The 16,398-nt window shown below is 42.1% G+C and overlaps 1 protein-coding gene across 9 annotated transcripts in view; it reads left to right on the top strand.

The window, feature by feature from the left end:
- Positions 1-283: 283 nt before the first annotated feature.
- The window catches only part of NFYA (nuclear transcription factor Y subunit alpha), a 34,372-nt gene continuing 18,257 nt past the window's right edge, over positions 284-16,398 (top strand). For 2 of the 9 annotated variants that reach the window (XM_025925340.2, XM_086706783.1), the window contains exons 1-4: positions 284-434; positions 7,334-7,466; positions 9,023-9,109; positions 11,926-12,072. In XM_025925340.2, coding sequence (XP_025781125.1) covers positions 7,392-7,466; positions 9,023-9,109; positions 11,926-12,072 — 309 coding nt within the window. In that variant the 5' untranslated portion in view covers positions 284-434; positions 7,334-7,391. Of the gene's footprint in view, positions 435-505; positions 811-7,318; positions 7,467-9,022; positions 9,110-11,925; positions 12,073-16,398 lie in introns of those variants that run through there. The other 7 variants (XM_025925341.2, XM_086706784.1, XM_086706781.1 and 4 more) reach the window with 6 other exon arrangements.

Consider the following 16,398-nt stretch of genomic DNA (forward strand, 5'->3'; position numbering starts at 1 on the left):
CCCAGGGGTGTGTCTCCAGCCACCGCAGAGAAGGGGGTGGGCAGTTGGCAAAGAAGATAGTTAGCGCCTGCGTAGTACTATGTTTAGGGCGGTGTTTGAGTTCAAGGATCTGGCGCGTCCAGAAGGCGCCTGCGTATTCCTTCTGCTGGAGATGGTGTCGACTCAGGAAAGTGGGCGTGGCTCCAGGGAACGCCTGCGCGATGCTCCCTCAACTGGGGGTGGGGTGAACCAGATGCTGGGGTTAGGGGGCGTGGTCTCAGGGGCGCCTGCGCCGAGGCGGTTGGAGGGAGGCCCGATTCCCCTTTGTTCGGGTTCGCCATTTTGCGAGGCAGCGGCAGTGGCGGCGGCAGCGGCGGCTGGAGCCTCTGATTGGGTTTCGGGGTCCGGTACTGGAGCCAATCAGCGCGGGCAGCGAACCGGGGGAGCGAGGCACGGTGAGTGTGAGGAGCCAATATCCAGCGGCCCAGAGCCGGCCCCAGCGCCCCGATTGGCGGGTCTCGCTGACCACTCAGGAGAGGCCCAGGCGCCCGTCGAGCCCCGGGAGTCTAGCTGAGCCTAGCCGAGCGGGGCGGCCGGCGGCCCCGGCCGAGGGCCTGTGAGCGCCCCGGGCCACTCCCGGCCGAGGCCTGCAGGGGGCCGCCCCGCGCGGGGATGGCGCTCTCGGGAGCGAGCACCTCTGGGTCCAGACCCTTGCTGGGTGGCTGTGCCAGTTGGGGATGCGTCCGCATTCTCCCGGCCCTTAGGCCCAATTTGTCAGGCCACAGGCTCGGGGTTGGTGGGCCTGCCTGCCACGAACGCCCATACACGCAGGTGCACACACGCTCGGGGCCTTGGCGATCTCCTTCAGATCGTTCGGGCTTCATACTGAAGCCCTCCTTTGCACCCTCCACGCTGCGGCCTTCGGGACGGGAAATCTCCCACGAGGGCCCGCGATCCCCAGCCTTCCGAGAGCTGGGTCTGCCTGTGTGCAGCCCACCTGGGTCGCGAGTGAGGCCTGGGGAAGGTACGCGCCGCGGCCACGGGGCCCGGAGAGCGGCAGGGAGAGGGAGCCGGCCCGCCCCCGCCTCGGCGCCCTGCTGGCCCGCCCCCGCCGTCTCGCGGGTCCGGGGAGGGGGTCCGTTAGTGCGCCCACCCTCCTGCCCCGACGCGCCCCTCCTCTGTGCACGCTCGGCCTGGGTCTCCGGCCCGCCGCCGTTACCACCCCCTTTTGGCTCGTCATTTCCTCTCCTCCCCGCCCCGCTCGCCGGGGCAGAACCGCACACCTCCGTCTTGGAGTCCGACCAAGCGGTCTCCCTTTCTTGTCCTGGCTGTACAGCTGGCCAGCCCCTTCGGTGCCTGGAGCGTCACTCTTAGAAGATTGCCAGCCCTGCTCATTCCTTTTCCCGGAGCAACTCTTGTTTCTCACATCAGTAGTCTTCTCCATTGCTCATCCCGTGAATTCTCTTTTCTTTGGGAATGTAGAATTCTTTTGTTGTCGTTGTTTTCCTTTCATCTTTTTGTGTCCCTTTGAATGTGTCAGGCTTGACCCATTAGCTCAGTCCATGGGCATCTTTTGATTTATTTATTTTTGTATACTTTCCAACTCCACGTTAACATTTTGTAAGCGGATATTTGTAGAAACTTCACAGTGTTGTGGGATTTTCGTTAGGGTGAGAAGAAGAATGCTGACAGCCATGTCCCTAGCAGTTAATTTGTACCAAGCAGCGATCTGTGTGCTGGGGAGGAATTAGGTAGAGGTAAATAGTAAATAACTTTACTTCCCTGCTGGAGATTGACAAGCGAACGACTTATTAATCCTAACGGTACAATGAGGCCAAGTTCAATTCTGTAAAGTACTGATGTGTGAGCTACCCACAGCCTCAGTGGAAGACTCAGCGTTGCCACACTTTTCACCGGCCTTGGAGGACAATGGGATTTCTGCAGACAGGAAGGAATGGAAGAGCACTACTCACAGAAAAGAACATGTGCGGAGGCACCAAACTGTGCTATTGGAAGTGGGGGACCCGGCGGGATGGGCTAGGACACTGGGCAGTTCTGATGAGAATTTAGGCTGGAAAGCCCAGTTGGTAAAAGTGCCTGTATATCGTGATAAGAATTTTCAGAAGCAGTTAATTTTTTGGAGGTTCAGATGGAAGAAATCTGAAAGTATGTGTTTTTTTTCCCCAGGGTTGGAAAAACAAGTTTCTGACCTGTGAGCTTCTGCTCCATAACAGCAGCTGAGTTTTGGGGCAGAAAGGGAGATTTTTCTCCTAGGACTTTAGAAATTTTTACTCAAGCACCTACTACAGTCCCTGGCACATAGAGGAGGTCTTAAGTATATGGTGCCCATTTTTTTTTTTTTTTAACGTTTATTTATTTTTGAGACAGAGAGACAGAGCATGAAGGGGGGAGGGGCAGAGAGAGAAGGAGACACAGAATCGGAAGCAGGCTCCAGGCTCTGAGCCATCAGCCCAGAGCCCGACGCGGGGCCCGAACTCACGGACCGCGAGATCGTGACCTGAGCTGAGCTGAAGTCGGACCCTTAACCGACTGCGCCACCCAGGCGCCCCTATGGTGCCCGTTTTTATAATCATATTTAAGGCCATACAACTGGTAGGTTTCAGAAAACTCCTGATCCAGTGCTCTCTCCACTATGAAAACTTCAGAGACAGGTTTTTTTGTTTTCATTTTTTAAAATCATCTTTAAAGATGATGATAAGTAGTAAATAAGGTTATTTACTATTTACCTCTACCATGAAAGATGTTTAAGTCAACTTAAATTCATTTAATCCTTGGACATTGTCCACATTAATAGGTGGGCACCATGTCTAAGGCATTTTTTATTTTTTATTTTTTTAATATTTTTTTTCCACGTTTTTATTTATTTTTGGGACAGAGAGAGACAGAGCATGAACGGGGGAAGGGCAGAGAGAGAGGGAGACACAGAATCGGAAACAGGCTCCAGGCTCCGAGCCATCAGCCCAGAGCCTGACACGGGGCTTGAACTCACGGACCGCGAGATCGTGACCTGGCTGAAGTCGGACGCTTAACCGACTGCGCCACCCAGGCGCCCCATAAGGCATTTTTTAAAACATTTATGTTTGCTTTTTGAATATTGTTTTAACCTTGGCATGTAAAAACAGATATGTCTAGTCACTTTAAAACCACCAAGCACTTTCACTAGACTTCTTTCCAAAAGGCAGTGTATAAATTAGAGTCTGGTCTCTGTTGTGTTACACATCTCTAGAGTCTCCACCGTCTACAGAAGAACTTCTTTGCCTGGAATTTTAAGAGACTATATTCTAGCATCTAGCTTTCTTCTCTTGACATGGAGCTTTTAGTCCGTTGTTCATATCCTGCAGTTACTCTGTCCTTGCTTTTATGCTGTCTCTTCATTTAGAGTACTCCACCCCTTCCCACATCATCACATTTATAAATCCTTCTCACACTTTGAACCAGATCAGATGCCATATTTTCCTAGAGACTTCCTTGACTTAACTGTCTCCAAGTGGAAGAAATGTCTGTTCTCCATATTACCTGTTCCTCTCTTAGGGTTCCAGTAAAGATTTTTACTTTACCAAACTTAAAGACTCTTTGAAGTTAGGATCTTCGTCGGGGTTTTCTTTTTATTTCTGAAACCTTGAGGGTGGTGTCTCGCAGGTGGTGCATCATTAGTAGAGACAAAGAGTGAGTTAGGAACTCCAATCCAGAAATCTCTTGGACAGTAGGGAAGGGACAGTTATTTTTTTCTCTGGCCTTTTCACAAACAGATCAGGACTCATTTGCTGAGTTGTGAAGTCAATTTGCTGAGTAGTGCTGCTAATTTTTTATAATGCAATAGGAAATATTAATGTGCACCTTAGGGTACACAAATCTAAGTATTCACAGAACTTGTTTCAGTTACTTTTTTTTCCTCTGTTATGTATGCGGTGATTCGTGATAGAAAATGTGTTTCTTCCTGTGAATTGTGGTCAAAAAAGTTTTTGGAAGCACTGTTACAGCCTTTACCTGGTAGTGATTATTAAGTATGGTAATTTTGAGGGGCTTTTCACATGCTTATGGTTGAGTTTTGGGAAATTTTCATTTTAAAACGTGTATAGAGCCACATAGAATGGATTCCTAATAGTTAGCTACATTTAGAGTTCTGCACCTTGAATTGGGAAAGAAGGGGATTTTCGTGCTCGCCAAAATAGAGACACACTCGCTCTTTTGAGGGAGAAACTGTGAGGATCAAGAGCTGGACCGAGTAAATCTGGCTGACTTAATTTTGTTCAAAGCTTGGGCAGAAAAGCACTCGAGGAAAGACAGTGTCACATTATATTGCAGTTTTGCTAACTGAAGCTTGTGGTAATAGGAGCACATGGCTTCAGTGAAGCCAGTTGGGTACGTTCTCCCCATTAGCAGTCTCAGTATCATGCGGCAATCTGAATCTCTCATTAATGTGAGACAGAATTAGACTGAGAACTGCTTCTTTTTTACCCGTCAAGGTACAATGGATTGAAAAGTCTTTAAATTAGAGTGTTTGTATTGCCAGGATAAACTAGGTAAGAAGAAAATCTGTACGACGTTCTATTTATTGCTCATGTACTTGATAAATTTCTGGAAATTAGTGATGAAGGAAAAAAATCTACGGGAATGGGATTTGGGTGGGGGAGGTATTGAAATAGGACATTCCTTCATGATCCTAAATTTTTAAATCAACTATTAAGGTATAGTTTAGACACAAAGTGTAATCTTTTTAAGTGTACATTTTGATGAACTTTGACAAGTTTATACACCTATGCAACCACCACAACAATAAAAATATATAAAACATTTTCATCACCCCAAAAAGTTCAGATGCTATATCCCAATCGACTTCCCACCCTCACCCCTTCCCCCCTTTCCAATCCCAGGAAACCACTGACCTGTTTTCTGTCTCTGGGCTATTGTGGTCTTTTTAGGGTTTCATGTAAGTGGAATCCTTTGCTCTTTTGTATCATGACCTAAGGGTCATTAGTTTACAAACATAAATCTATTGTACTGCAGTTAAAGACAAGATAGTTCAGGGAAGACCATTAACTTCCCTGGCAGGGCCACTTAGTCCTGCTGAAAACCCGATTTTCTGTACCGTTCCCAGAATCTCTCAGGAGCTGACTTCGTCAACTAGCTCAGGAGTGAACCGGTATAAAAATCAGACAGTCAGTTTGTTCGTATGCAGTGAGAAATAACCATCAAGTTTACTTGTGTTGCTGATCACATTTGCTCTCTGTTGCTATATCTGTATGTAAATCCAAATTAGATAGTTGCTTGGTGAGCATTCTATCAGAGCAAGGGGAGTGAGTTGGCTCCCATATGGCTACAGAACATCATGCTGTGGCAGCATAGTCATCCTGTCCTTATTTATGGCTCTCTTACTCTGCCTACCCTTTTGGTTATGAGTAATAGGCTATGCACACATTTTAGTACAAACGTTTTCCAAACATATAGTGAAGTTGAAAGAATTTTACAATGAACACCAGCATACCCATTCCCTAGAGTCAGCTGTTCACGTCGTACCATACTTGACTTACCGGATATTTCTATCCGTTCATCTATCAATCCATCTTATTTTTTGATGCATTTCAAAGTGAACGTTAGACCTCAGTATACTTCTTCCTAAATACTTGCACATGCACTTGAATATATTTTATTTCTTTCACACCATATTGAGACAGCTTGCAAGTAATTAATCTCATCTAGCGTGTGTGGATTTATGGATAGTAGTGCATCACTTTGCTTATGTAACCTGCAGTTCATTTTGGCTGACATAAGTTTATCATTCAAATTTTGGAACATATGAAGGCCTAGAGAAAAATTGGGGCAAAGATTTATCTACATTTTGCTTATATGTATACCTGTACCTTCCCCATACTTCCAAGGTGAATTAGTCTTTGGCAGTTGGTATAATTTTAAATTTCGAATCAAGGGGCGCCTGGGTGGCTCAGTCGGTTAAGCGTCCGACTTCAGCTCAGGTCGCGATCTCGCGGTCCGTGAGTTTGAGTCCCGCGTCAGGCCCTGGGCTGATGGCTGGAGCCTGCTTCAGATTCTGTGTCTCCCTCTCTCTCTGCCCCTCCCCCGTTCATGCTCTGTCTGTCTCTGTCTCAAAAATAAATAAAACGTTAAAAAAATAATAAAAAAAATAAATTTCGAATCAAATCTATCCAAGGTTCTCAAATATTTCCATTTATCTAATCATGTCCTTATTTCAGAAGAGTCTGTAACTGATAAGGGTTGTGAGAAGGATAAATTTGAGCAAGGCCTGGATATTCGATAATATTAAAGACTTAGTAATTTTGTAATGTTTGAAATGATACTGTAGAGACAATATTGTGATAAACTGGTAAAGACAAAAGAAGAGCCTTTACTCTTTAGAGATAGATGCTGAAGTGTTCACAGAATTTTGGAATAATACAGTGTCTGGGATTTATTTCAAAGTAACTTAGGGGTGAGTGGAAAGTGGACGAGTTGTGTGAGACAGGATTGAGCATGGGTAAGAGTTGGAGATGGCTGTGTGGGGTTCATTAATGATCTCACTACTCTTGTATAGGTTTGGAAACTGCCATAAAGAGAATTAAAATTATATAATAAAGGGTAGGCTATTACTAGGCATTCAAATGCAAGAGTGAGGGAAACTTAAGTTCTTTTTAGAGGAACTCATAGCCTCAATATGTTGTATAACACTTTCCTTCTATTTAATCTGTAAACATCATTTTTGCCATTACTATAACTTCTTATTCCTTCCTCTGAATTAAAATGCAAAACGCTAAGCCTTTGTTCCAGCTATCTACTTAATGAAGATTTTGATAAGCAAAATGGTTGATTTCAGGTCTGGGTAATTGACGTACTAAGCAATAAACCCTGAAGTTTTAAATTGCAGACCATATGTAGAGAACTGGAGTAACCCCTTTGGTATAGTATTGGCAGGCAGCAAATGTATGTTATAAATTGAAGAAACTGTTTCTCCTCTGAAGTCATGTGCAGACCTGGGAACTAGTGTTAAATGGGTCTTGCAACAAAGTGACACTGTAGTTTAAGGAGTATTTTTCTAAGATGGAAGTGTTGCACTACTGGTAGTATTGAAAGGTAAGGCTGCCAGTAAGAAATGACTAAAAGCACTTTTAAGACATGTGAAATGGCATTATGATGTTGTTGGCGTGAGTGTGCCCTGTAATCGTAGATACAAATGATATCAAAATGAACATTTCCTATTCCCCAGTTTTCTTACAAATGAAGCACAGCAGTAAGTTATCGATGTTAATCATCTGGCGAGGCTTTTGTTAACAATCTCACTTAGTTTCTTTCCCAACGTTTCTAATAGGAGTGCGTTTTGCAGTCTTCTAGGACCTCCAGAGTGAAACTCACTGTGGCCAGGATTCTAACTTGGAGGGATCATGGAGCAGTATACAGCAAACAGCAATAGTTCGACAGAGCAGATTGTTGTGCAGGCTGGACAGATTCAGCAGCAGGTATGGACGTAAAACTGCTTTAAACAGCACAGCGATGGGGCCGATACTGGCACTGCTTAAGTGGGGATTTAGAGGTGCCAGATCTTAGGAATAATAGGTCTGGTGACTTGTGCCGAAGTGCTTTTTGAAGATTGGATTTGTTGCGCTTTCTCTCATCATGTGTTCAGAGCTCTGTAGTCTGTAGTCAGTCTGTAACCACATAGAACTTGCTCTTTACGGGAACCTGATTTAATATGAAATTGCCCATTTTATTTTACTAAAAGTCAAAATAGTCTGTTCTCAGATGGAAATTTGGAACTTTGCGTTTTTTCTGGATTCAGTTTTGTTGTTTCTTTTCTTGATGAAGCTAGCCTGTGATCTTTTAAGGCTTCGGCCACAGTAGATAAACCAAGATAGCCCACTTCCAAGAAATCCACTGGTTTTCGATTCGATCTGCCACGATGCTTATTTTGAAAAGCTCTAGATCAACATGAGGTTAATATTTAGACAACCACTCTTATGGGTAAGCTCATATTAGAAAGGAATTCCCTGCCGCTTTATTCCTAATTAAGATAGATTCCTTTCTTGAATTTATACAGAGATGACATTTTCTGACGCTCCATTCCTGGCTTCCTTTTAGTAAAAAGTTTACTTGTTTTTCTCCCTCGAAGAAAAGAAATTTGTCACTCATTGACTGGACCTGAGGCCAAGACTGGGAATGTTTTGTTTCCAAAAGGGAACTTGGAGAATAGAGAAAAGTAGATGGTAGGACATCTACCATCTAATGATCAAAGGAAAGAGCTGACTCTTGATTAAAAGAGTAATTATTTAAATTCCTTCACTGGCTTTCCTTCCACACAGCTGCTGTGGCTCTGGCAGCTTCCTTCGACCGCCTTCTTAGGAAAGGGGATTCCACAAAGGGCCCTCTATTCACACCAGTGCCCTGATGGACAAATTCTTATTCTGTTAGAACTTAACCATTAGAGGTTATAAATATTAGGTTAAATCACTGAAAACATTGTTTCCCAGGTAATCCAGTTGAGTAGAAGTAATCTTAGTTTGGGTACATGAGAGCATTGACCAGCATGAAGATGCTTTTGGTTCACAGTGATTGCTTCATTCTTTCTGTCTGGTGATTGTATTTAAGTCCCAGAAATTCTTCATTGTAGCTTCAAAGCTATAGAAACCTGATAACTTTGTGGTTGTGAACTCATTTGAGGAAATAAAAGGAGCATTAAAATCACGATAAGCAGAAGGATCCAATGCTTATTTCCGGGGGGAAGGGTTGCATTAAAAATTTTTGTGTTAATGATGACAACTATTTTGATGATTGAGTCATGGAAGTGTGTTTTGAGTTTCACTCGGGGGACAAGGGCTAATATCTTTAATCCTGCTTGCTACCCACAACAAAAGAGCTTCGGTATAGGGAGTCTGTACAGTTTGAAAGTCCTCCGCTGGGTGGGACTGTTCAAAGAAGACTCCCTCCCTCTCCCGTAAGAGGTAAGGTGTGTTCTCATGTCTTGACCTATACATTTCCTTCCTGATACATTTCAAGCTCTTCCTGTTCCTGTTCTCAGCAGCAGGGTGGTGTCACTGCTGTCCAGTTGCAGACTGAGGCCCAGGTGGCATCCGCCTCAGGCCAGCAAGTCCAGACCCTCCAGGTAGTGGTGCCCTCTCTGATTCTCTGTAAGCACTGCATGAACTTCTCCTGTCCTCACGTCTGGTGCTATTTGTGGTAGGGTCTCAAGCAGGAATGGCAAAGTCAATTGCATGTCTTTGATGCTGTTAACTTGTCTTTGAGGCTTATAAGATTCCAGTTTCCTCATGTTTCATGCCTAGTCATGTAGTGACCTCAGTGTCCATTTCCTGAAAATTGAATTTGGCTGCTGTGTGTCTTTGGGGATACCTGGCAAGGAAATGGTGTAAGTGACACGAAGAAATTCTTACAAGTGGCATTAGAATCTGTTTGGAGCTCAAGCTCTGTAATCAGATTGCATAGTAAACTTTTGTGAATTTGTGTTATAGTGGAACAGAAAATACCTAGAGTTAGAGGGCGTTTTATTTTCATTAAAAGGGCAACTCAGCTCAAAATAAGCATTGTACTTGGCAAGGTTTATCTAATCAGTGAATCTTGTTAATCTCTTAACTGTTGCCTTTTCACTACCTTTCCTGGGGAAACCATGACCTATTTTATTATTAGATTTGCAAAGACTATCCTATACCTCTTGGTTGGACAGAGGTGGCATATGCTTTCTAGAAGTCTCAAGTCTTATAGCCACTATAAGAACTCTTACTTAACCAGTGCAGTTCCCCTAACGTTATATATGGCCAAGTTAAATGTCAAAATCGGAGGTATGTTTTGGCCAGTTCCTATGTAAAAACGAGAGTAGAAGCATAAGTCTTCTCTGTGTCTGCCCGTTACTTTGATTAAAATGACTGTATTTTTGAGAAATTGGCAAAATTTGAGTGCCCTGCCTTTTTTCCTCCAGTGAATGGAAATGATTCAAAGTAGGACCTAGAATGCAGAACTGGCATCTCATTAGTGCTGCTCAACATCCTGCAGTTACATGCCCCTTGCTGCGATCCTTTTACGTTAACCTTTCAGCCCCAGCCCCACACCTGCCACCGTGTCTCGTGATGTCCTGCAGTCCATTCGGAACATAAATTAGGCCACAAAAGGCTAAGCTTGTAGGTGCTCCCAAACTATGTTCGAACCTCTGACTTCAACAGCTTGTTGTTCATGCTTCTCATGCTTGCTTCATCTTTTTGACAGATAAAACAGTATTGCCATTAACCATTTGTGGAATGGGAATGTAACGTGCTCTTAACTGTATGGCTTCTTGTCTGATGCATGTGTCGTTGTAATCACTCATATGTCGTAAACACAGTGGGCTCCTTGGAATCTTCCAACAGTTTATCAGTTACACGTTTAGCATGTCAGTGAGGGGAGAAGTTTAAGATGATGGGTAGTCAGAAAATTATGAACAGTTGTGCCTTAAAACTTGGGTTTCTTACTTACGTAGATTTTCTTAGAAATGGCGACACCTTATGGAAATGATGAAGACCTTTCCTCTAGGGGTCTCATTATTTTGAAGAACTTTAAATACTTCTCTCAGTTATTCATGTAATAAATATTCAGAACAGTCCTTTCTGATGGAGTATATGCAAGCATGACTGTGGCAAAGGGAATTTAATTTGATAAGGAAAGGAGAAAACATGAGAGAATCGGGTTGTAAAGTCCTTTAAAAAGTAAAGTGGAATTTCTCTGAACAGTTTATAAAACTTAGGATTTCAGCGTTCCTGAAGCTTCTGACACATTTGGTGTTGGCAGTGGTGGTGGTGAGGAGGGGGCCTTAATATCTAATTGGTTCATCTAGGGCAGATTGATCTTTTCACCAATTACTGTTATTTAAACATACTTGCAGTGGCATTAAGAATGAATCTTTTAGTCATGTGAAAAGTCTTGTGTTCTGCTACGAATAATTCCTCAAAACAAAGATAGCATCTGTAAATGAAAGTTTTGGACTTCTAGCTGTTCTTTTGAACATTCCATTTTACTTCTAACATGGCTTGTTTTTTGGTTTCCAGAATGCATTCATTTAGGTATTTTTATATTGGGACTCAGGACGTTACAGAGCATGTATAATGCCTTGACTTCTAGAGTAGTCCATTTACTCGAAGAGCTTGAAAGTTGGGAGATTTTTGGTACACTTGAGTGTGTAATTCCCATATTTATCACTGCTTCTGTTAAAACTGAAACAGCTATGCAGATATCACAGAGTCCAGTGTGAGGAATTCTCCCACAGAGATTGAAAACTGACCAGAAGCTATTTCTGGGCCTTTTCCTAGTGGGCTCTTGAAACAACCATAGGACTAGAAGTCCCAGAGTGAGATGAAGAGGGTAGAAGTTGTGTATTTCATTTATGCCTGAGAGACTATGGAGAAAAAGGGTCTTCTCCATAAGCGTTCAGAGCTGCTTGCTACCCAGCCTCCTGCAGTCTCTGCTGCGTAGTTTGATTTATTCCTTCCAGGTCATTTAGAATTTACACTCAGCCACCATCACCACCATCAACTACCCCACCCCCCACCCCCCGTCATTGCTTCCTCTCCAGCCTTCCCTAGAAACTATTCCTGAATATTGGTCTCAAAAGATACATAGTCTGAATATTTTGATAAGTACTTTGTGTGGATTTAGCCTGTACTTGATGATAAATGCCTTATATCTGTGGAGACTTCCTAACGACCCTGAATATACTTCATTATATCTGACCTTAAAGTCTTCAACTTGGCGTTTAGTCAAAGACAGAGTATTTTTGAAGAAGATAACTTAAGGACAAGGACTTGAGACTTACTTCCTTGGTGTCTCTCCTACCTTTTCCCCCTCCACCAAGGCCGCAGAATAATTCCAGTGATTATCTTTTGGTGAAAACCATTTTGTGTCTCATGTTACTTCATTGTTTCTTATTTTATTTCATTCTAGGTCCAGGGGCAGCCATTAATGGTACAGGTCAGTGGAGGCCAGTTAATCACATCAACTGGCCAACCCATCATGGTCCAAGCTGTCCCTGGTGGACAAGGTCAAACCATCATGCAAGTACCTGTGTCTGGGACACAGGGTTTACAGCAGGTGAGTGATGCAAAAAATGTTTGAACAGAGTATCAGAATAGAGGTCTTAAAGAAGAGGTTGTTAGAAACTGTTAGACAATTGATTTTACGTTTAAGTGTTTGCCAGCCTTCATTCACAGTCACTTTTCTACTTTTGTGGTATCCGTGATACAAAGCAGAGCTGTATAGAAATTGGGCATTTCTGGGAAGGACTAACATATGAGACATGATCTTGAGCCCGTTAAGAATACAAAAAGATGAGGGGCGCCTGGGTGGCGCAGTCGGTTAAGCGTCCGACTTCAGCCAGGTCACGATCTCGCGGTCTGTGAGTTCGAGCCCCGCGTCAGGCTCTGGGCTGATGGCTCAGAGCCTGGAGCCTGTTTCCGATTCTGTGTCTCCCTCTCTCTCTGCCCCTCCCCCGTTCATGCTCTGTCTCTCTCTGTCCCAAAAATAAATAAACGTTGAAGAAAAAAAAAAAAAAATTAAAAAAAAAAAAAAAAAGAATACAAAAAGATGAGAGTCTAGTTTAATAGAAGTAATTCATTGGTTTGATCTTTGTCAGAGCTTCTGGGAACTGAGGGAGGGAATTCACAGTGTGCTTTGGAAATTGTAGTTTTTGGTCAGGGATGTCATCCTTTCGTTTCGTTCCAAGTAATTTATAGTTTGAATTACCTAGTAGGTGATGAAAAAGAAAGCATTTCAGTCCAATCCCATTGCACACCCATAAAGCTATAGTTAGAGCAAAATTTATAACCCTTAAATACTTTTATTTTAAAAGAACTGAAAGCTGGGATTTCTTTCATAAAGTTAGGAAAAGAATAAAATGAGCAAAAAAGTAGATTAAAATTAAAGAAGAAAACTACCAAAAATGTAGGAAGGGTAAATAGAAGCGGATTCTTTAAACAGATCAGTAAAGTAGTTAGGTAAAGCCACAGGAGAGACTGATTCCAAAACCGGAAACAGGTAAAAAACAACACATGCACCTCTGTGGCATCAAGTTTTTAAAAACTAGAGGAATTTTTATCAAGTAGGTAAAAATTAAAAAGAGTTTATATCCAGTGCTAGAATATATGCAGGGAAAAGGAAACACTCATCATTATAGATAATTTAAAATTCTGGGGGCGCCTGGGTGGCGCAGTCGGTTAAGCGCCCGACTTCAGCCAGGTCACGATCTCGCGGTCCGTGAGTTCGAGCCCCGCGTCAGGCTCTGGGCTGATGGCTCGGAGCCTGGAGCCTGTTTCCGATTCTGTGTCTCCCTCTCTCTCTGCCCCTCCCCCGTTCATGCTCTGTCTCTCTCTGTCCCAAAACTAAAAAAAAAAAAAAAAAAAAAAGTTAAAATTCTGAAGGCATCTCACTGTTAAGTACATAAGCATAAACTGTTGCTCTTTCTGCCCCACTTCTGAGAATCTTTTGTGTAAGAAGAAGAGCATCCGTGTATGGGGAAATGTACAAAGACATTTATTGCAACACCGTACTAGCAAAAAAAAAAAAAAAAAAAAAAAATTGTGACCTGAATGTCCATTTCATCAATAAGGATAAAGAAATGGCTGAATACATCATACTCCATATATGGAATATTTTGTCCTTATTGAAAAGGATGAATTGTTGGCTGGAGAGGTAGTCAATATTGAAGTATTTTTAGTAAAAAATAATTTGCAGAGAAATACATACTAAGTGATTGCTGTAATGAATAGCCAAACACCCGTGAGTGTATAGGTTTGTATATCTATGTTTCATTTTAACAGTTAAAATGATCGCATTAATAATTTAGTTTTTCTTACCGCCTTTAATCCCTTTATGATGATTGGTCAATTTGATGAATCAGAATTTATAATTTGCAAAGTGTATTCAGAGAACTTTTTTTTGCTTTATTTTTGGTTTTTTGCTTTTATGAGTAAGGTTACTGGAAATGTGTTTGAGTGCGATTGCTTCATTTTTCAGTTGAATTCTTAAGGTAATTTCTTTGGAGTGGGTGGATTGCTTGAGCAAAGGGTAAGATCATTTTTAAGGCTATTGGCATATTTTTGCCAAGATAGAGTTGTAGTTAGGATTAAAAATAGTTTCCACATTGCTACATGCATGAATGTATGAGGCTTTAAATGTATTTTGTGAGTGTGCTTGCCGCAGCTTCATACTGCTGTTTCGTTTCTGTCCTTCCTCTCATGGCCTCCTCTTAGCCCTCTTTGTCACACCTTCCTCTCCACTGTCAAATAGAAACAGTGTGATAGAACACCAGGAATAGTGTACTGTGAGTGCAGTGACCTGACTTTCATTCCCAAGTCTGCCATTAAACAGGATTTCTGATCTTGGCCAAGTCATTTGATTGTCCTTACTCTCATCCAAAAATGGAGTTTATATCAGGTGATTCTTAGGGTTCATTCCAGCTCTAAATTCTGTGATTTTATGAGGGGGTTTTCGGGCCTTTAAGAGACTTTGAGAGGTTATTTATTTCATTGCCTTCCCTCCCAAGTAGGACTATAGTCACACCATCCTGGAGAAATTCTTTTCTGTTAACCTGTATAAAGCTCTAGGTACAATTCTATAGAAGAGTATTTTTTAGCCTTTGTTTGTTTTGTTGTGTGTTTTTTTTTAACCTTTTTTTTTTTTGATTATATGCTCTATTTTAGAATTCCAGTGAAACCTATATCCCCTTAGAAAAGGTGCAGATGTCCAGATACATGCTAACTTTGAGTGTAATTTTAGGTTAAGATCCTTGGCTTGATAAAGACAGTGGAACCAAAGTAGAAAGAGGAAAAAAAAAAAAAGGGCAAGAATATTAGAAGTTGATATATAACAAAAATAGTATAAAATATCAGTGAAGAAGTAGTTTAAGAATGACATAGAAAAAGAGAATCGATGTCTACTTCATACTATACACTTGGTAGATTCACAGGTCTAAATGTAAAAAAGCATACTTGGAAACTATTAGACTTTATTTCCTGGAGAATTTTCTTTATATTGTGGGGGTAGAGAAGGATTTTTTTAAAGACATAAAAACCAAATTGATTTGCCTACTTTAAAAATGTATATACATCAAAATGTAAATAAAAGGGTTCAGGTGTGCAGAAGATATTAACACGTAAAGCTGGGTTTGTATCCAAAATACATAAAGAACGTTTATGTATTGATACGAAAATAACAGTCCAGTAGGAAAATGGGCATAGAATATGAATAGATGGAAAAAGAAACCTAATGACTAAAATAAGTATTCCTTGCTATTTGAAACTCAGGAAATAGATTCAGATAACTAAATTGTTTACTTATTTATTTGCTACTACTTCCTAAGTGCCAACTATGAGCTGAGTATTTGGGAAAAGTAGCTAAGAAGACCTAGGTAGCGGATTCTGGGAAGATGGCAGAGCAGGACATACCAGGAATCTGTGTCCCCACCTACACAACAATTGCATTGGCAGAATTTGATATAAACTATTTTGGAACTCTGGAGTTTATTGAAAACTTTTTTACGTCCAGGGGAAGGCATAGACTTCTATTGAAGTTAATTTCAGTAAGTTTCTGCTTTTAGCCCAGTACCAGCTACCCAGTACCCTAGCAGGCAGCTGCACACGTGTCTTAGAGGAGCTTATGAGCAGTTTATAGGAGCCAAGGTGAGCAAAGTGGACCTTGTCCTCTAAAATCAGAGATCACTGATTGCTGTTTCCGATCACAGAGGTGCAAAGACCAGCAAGATACGTGGAGCAGAAACTGACAGATTTGAGGGGAGAAATAGACAACTCTACAATAACCAGACAGAAGATAAGTAAAGGAATAAACTACATAAAACAATAGGCCGACTAGATAAGACAGGCATATACAGAATAATCAACAATAGCATAAACATTTTCCTCAAGTGCATCTGGGACACTTTCCAGGAAAGACCATATGTCAGGTCACAAATTAAGTCTTAGATAGATTGCATATAAAGTATCTTCTCTGACCACAGTGAGATGAAGTTAGAAATTAACAACAGGGGGGCGCCTGGGTGGCGCAGTCGGTTAAGCGTCCGACTTCAGCCAGGTCACGATCTCGCGGTCCGTGAGTTCGAGCCCCGCGTCAGGCTCTGGGCTGATGGCTCGGAGCCTGGAGCCGGTTTCCGATTCTGTGTCTCCCTCTCTCTCTGCCCCTCCCCCATTCATGCTCTGTCTCTCTCTGTCTCAAAAATAAATAAACGTTGAAAAAAAAAATTAAAAAAAAAAAAAAAGAAATTAACAACAGAAATAAAAGTGGAAAAGTCACAAATTGTGGAAATCAAACAGTACACTCTTAAATAAACAATGGATCAAAGGAGAAATTACATGAGAAATTAGAAAGTACAGGTGAATGAAAACAACGGCACAACATACTAAAATT

The sequence above is a fragment of the Puma concolor genome, chromosome B2 (assembly GCF_028749965.1).
Source record: "Puma concolor isolate L17-30 chromosome B2, mPumCon1.1.hap2, whole genome shotgun sequence".
Classification (NCBI taxonomy): Eukaryota; Metazoa; Chordata; class Mammalia; order Carnivora; family Felidae; genus Puma; species Puma concolor.